General features: G+C 66.1%; 1 protein-coding gene across 1 annotated transcript in view; it reads right to left on the minus strand.

The window, feature by feature from the left end:
* MNEG_9415 (hypothetical protein) overlaps positions 1-2,405 on the minus strand; it is a gene marked incomplete at both ends in the record, with an annotated part of 5,234 nt that overhangs the window by 1,147 nt on the left and 1,682 nt on the right. Inside the window, 4 exons of the mRNA XM_014042112.1 lie at positions 138-1,074; positions 1,466-1,566; positions 1,926-2,000; positions 2,266-2,337. Coding sequence (XP_013897566.1) covers positions 138-1,074; positions 1,466-1,566; positions 1,926-2,000; positions 2,266-2,337 — 1,185 coding nt within the window. The remainder of the gene's footprint in view (positions 1-137; positions 1,075-1,465; positions 1,567-1,925; positions 2,001-2,265; positions 2,338-2,405) is intronic.

Below are 2,405 nucleotides of genomic sequence, written 5' to 3' on the forward strand. Positions count from 1 at the left end.
GTGTGTGTGTGTGTGTGTGTGTGTGTGTGTGTGTGTGTGCGTGCACGCGCCTGCGTGTGTGGGCTGCGTGCATGCTTGCGCGCATGCCGGCGCACGTGGTGCCCTGGCACCCAGCTATTCCGAGAGGGCACACCCACCTCTGACGCAAGCTGTGAGCGCGTGATGACCGGCACAAACACAGGTTGCCACCCAGACGGCGGCCCCATGTTCTTGCCATTGGACTGCTGCTCTTGCTGCTCTTGCTGCTGCTGCTCTCCCTCCTCCCTGCCGTTTCCGTCACTCTCCGCGTCCGTCCCCGCCTCTGCGCCGGCCCCAGCCGCATCCACATCCCCGTCCGCAGCGCCTCCGTCGGCGAGCAACTCATCGTCAGCCCCGTTTTCCTCCCCCGTCCCCAGCCCGTCGTCCAAGCAGCCCGACCACTCCTCTACAAACACCTCCGGGTGCAGCGCCGCCTCCTGGAGCGTCGGCCACTCCTCCGGCGCCAGAGCGGGCGGGAGCGGGGGCCGCTGCTGCTGCTGCTGCTGCTGCTGCTGCTGTTGCTGCTGTTGCTGCTGCCGCTGCTGCTGCTGCTGACGCGGTGGCGGCGGCGGCAGCACCTGCAGCGCTTGCTGCGCCAGCTGCTGCTGCCGCCGCTGCTGCGCCTGGTAGACCTCTGTGTCTGCCAGCATGGCCGCGTACACGTCGCCGCTCTCGGCCGCGCGCCGCGACGCCTCCAGCGCGCGCCTGACATCTTCGTCCTCGTCCTCGTCCGCATCCCACCCGCTGGCGCCCCCAGGGCTGGGGGGACCGCCACTGCCGCCGCCCCCGTCCAGCTGCATCAGCGCCGCCTCCCGCGCGTCCGCCGCCGCGGCCGCGTCCGCGGCGGCCTGCTCCGCGGCGGCCTCGCGGGCGGCGTCGAGGCGGCCGAACTCGAACTCCACATCCCCGAAGTCGGGGCCGGCGTGCCCGTGAGCGCCGTGCTCCCCGTCCTCCATGGCTGGAGCCCCCTCAGCTGCCGCCAGGTCGTCCCCGTCGTCCTGCCCCTCCTCAAACAGCACCTTCTGCTCCAGGGCCGGCCAGCGGATACGGGTTGTCCTGCAATTAAAGGGGGGCGTACAGGGTGGACAGTGAAGCGTCGGTGATGACAGGTGACATCAAGAGGCAGTTGGTGTGAAGGGGTCCAGGTGGGGGGGGGGTGCCGGTTGCCAGGCACGGCCCAACATGTGAAGAGCAGGCCAGTTGCTGTGCTTGCAGGTTTACCTTGTACTTTGCAGGTTTTTACCGTCATTTCAGGGGCAGTTGCATCAATAGTCGTACAAGCAGGCAGCCGCAGCCTCCCACCCAACAACCAACGGCCCCCCCTGCCCTCCAGTTGGTCAACCCCGCAAGACCAAACCCCCTTGAGACCTCCCATCCCACTGCACCCGTCCAAGGAACCCCGCAATCCCACCAACTCCCCCGCTTCAACGAACGCGACACGGCTGACCTGCACATGCCCCTCTTGCGTGTCACCAGGCCGTCCCTCTCCAGCTGGGCCACCGCGTCAGACGTGGCAGTCAGCGAGTAGCCGGTCTCGTCCTCCAGGACCTGGCGATTATTTTGGGGGGGGGGCAGGGGGCCAGGAAACAACATTGTTCGTCACTAATAAACGAGGGAGGCCTGAGCATTCCAGTGAGGGGAATTGGTGGGGGGAAAGGTGGCGCAGGGGAGCGTGCTTGCGGGGATGAGCGCGGAAGGCGAAGCACGGCCTGGGCCGGCACGTGCCGGAATCACGTGCCGGAATCGAGCGGCGCCGGTAGCTGGTGAAGCTGGCAAATCGAGACGTCATTCCTTTTTTGTCCGCGAGAGCCTCGCCATCAGCAATGAGCAGTGCGGAAGCACTATGCTGCACTGCATTGTGGCGTTGCGAATCGCGCTCGCCCTTTGAGCACCCACAGTACAATCACCTGTGTATCATACTCGAGCCATATGCCCGCCACCCCTCCAATGTCCTCGGCCACGTTGGTGGCCTCGTGGAGGGTCTCGGGGAGGAGGGGGTATCGAAGGGGGTGCGTTGGAAGGGTGCTAGGATTTGACCAGAAGGGATCTGGCGGCCGGGGCGAGGTTTGGTCAGGGTGAATGGAGCTGTGCGATCCTGGTCGCTCGGGGTCTCCTAGACCCGGCTGCGGTGTGCTGCGCCGTGCTTTTCCTAGCTCTCACGCTCTCTTTGTCTGAGACTGCCCCGCTATTCAACACCCACCCCCTCCTGCCGCTCTTCGTCCCGTTTGGACCACACAGTTGGCCCACCTGCAGCACCCTGCTGACAACATCGCTCCAGGTGATGTCGGCGCTGTTGAGGGAGTCCAGCAGGTTGATGACCTGGGGGGGGGAGGCCAGCAGGGGGCGAGGGGTGTCAGGGGGGAGGGGGGAAATAACAATGAGGAGAG

The sequence above is a fragment of the Monoraphidium neglectum genome, assembly GCF_000611645.1.
Source record: "Monoraphidium neglectum strain SAG 48.87 unplaced genomic scaffold scaffold01927, whole genome shotgun sequence".
Classification (NCBI taxonomy): domain Eukaryota; kingdom Viridiplantae; phylum Chlorophyta; class Chlorophyceae; order Sphaeropleales; family Selenastraceae; genus Monoraphidium; species Monoraphidium neglectum.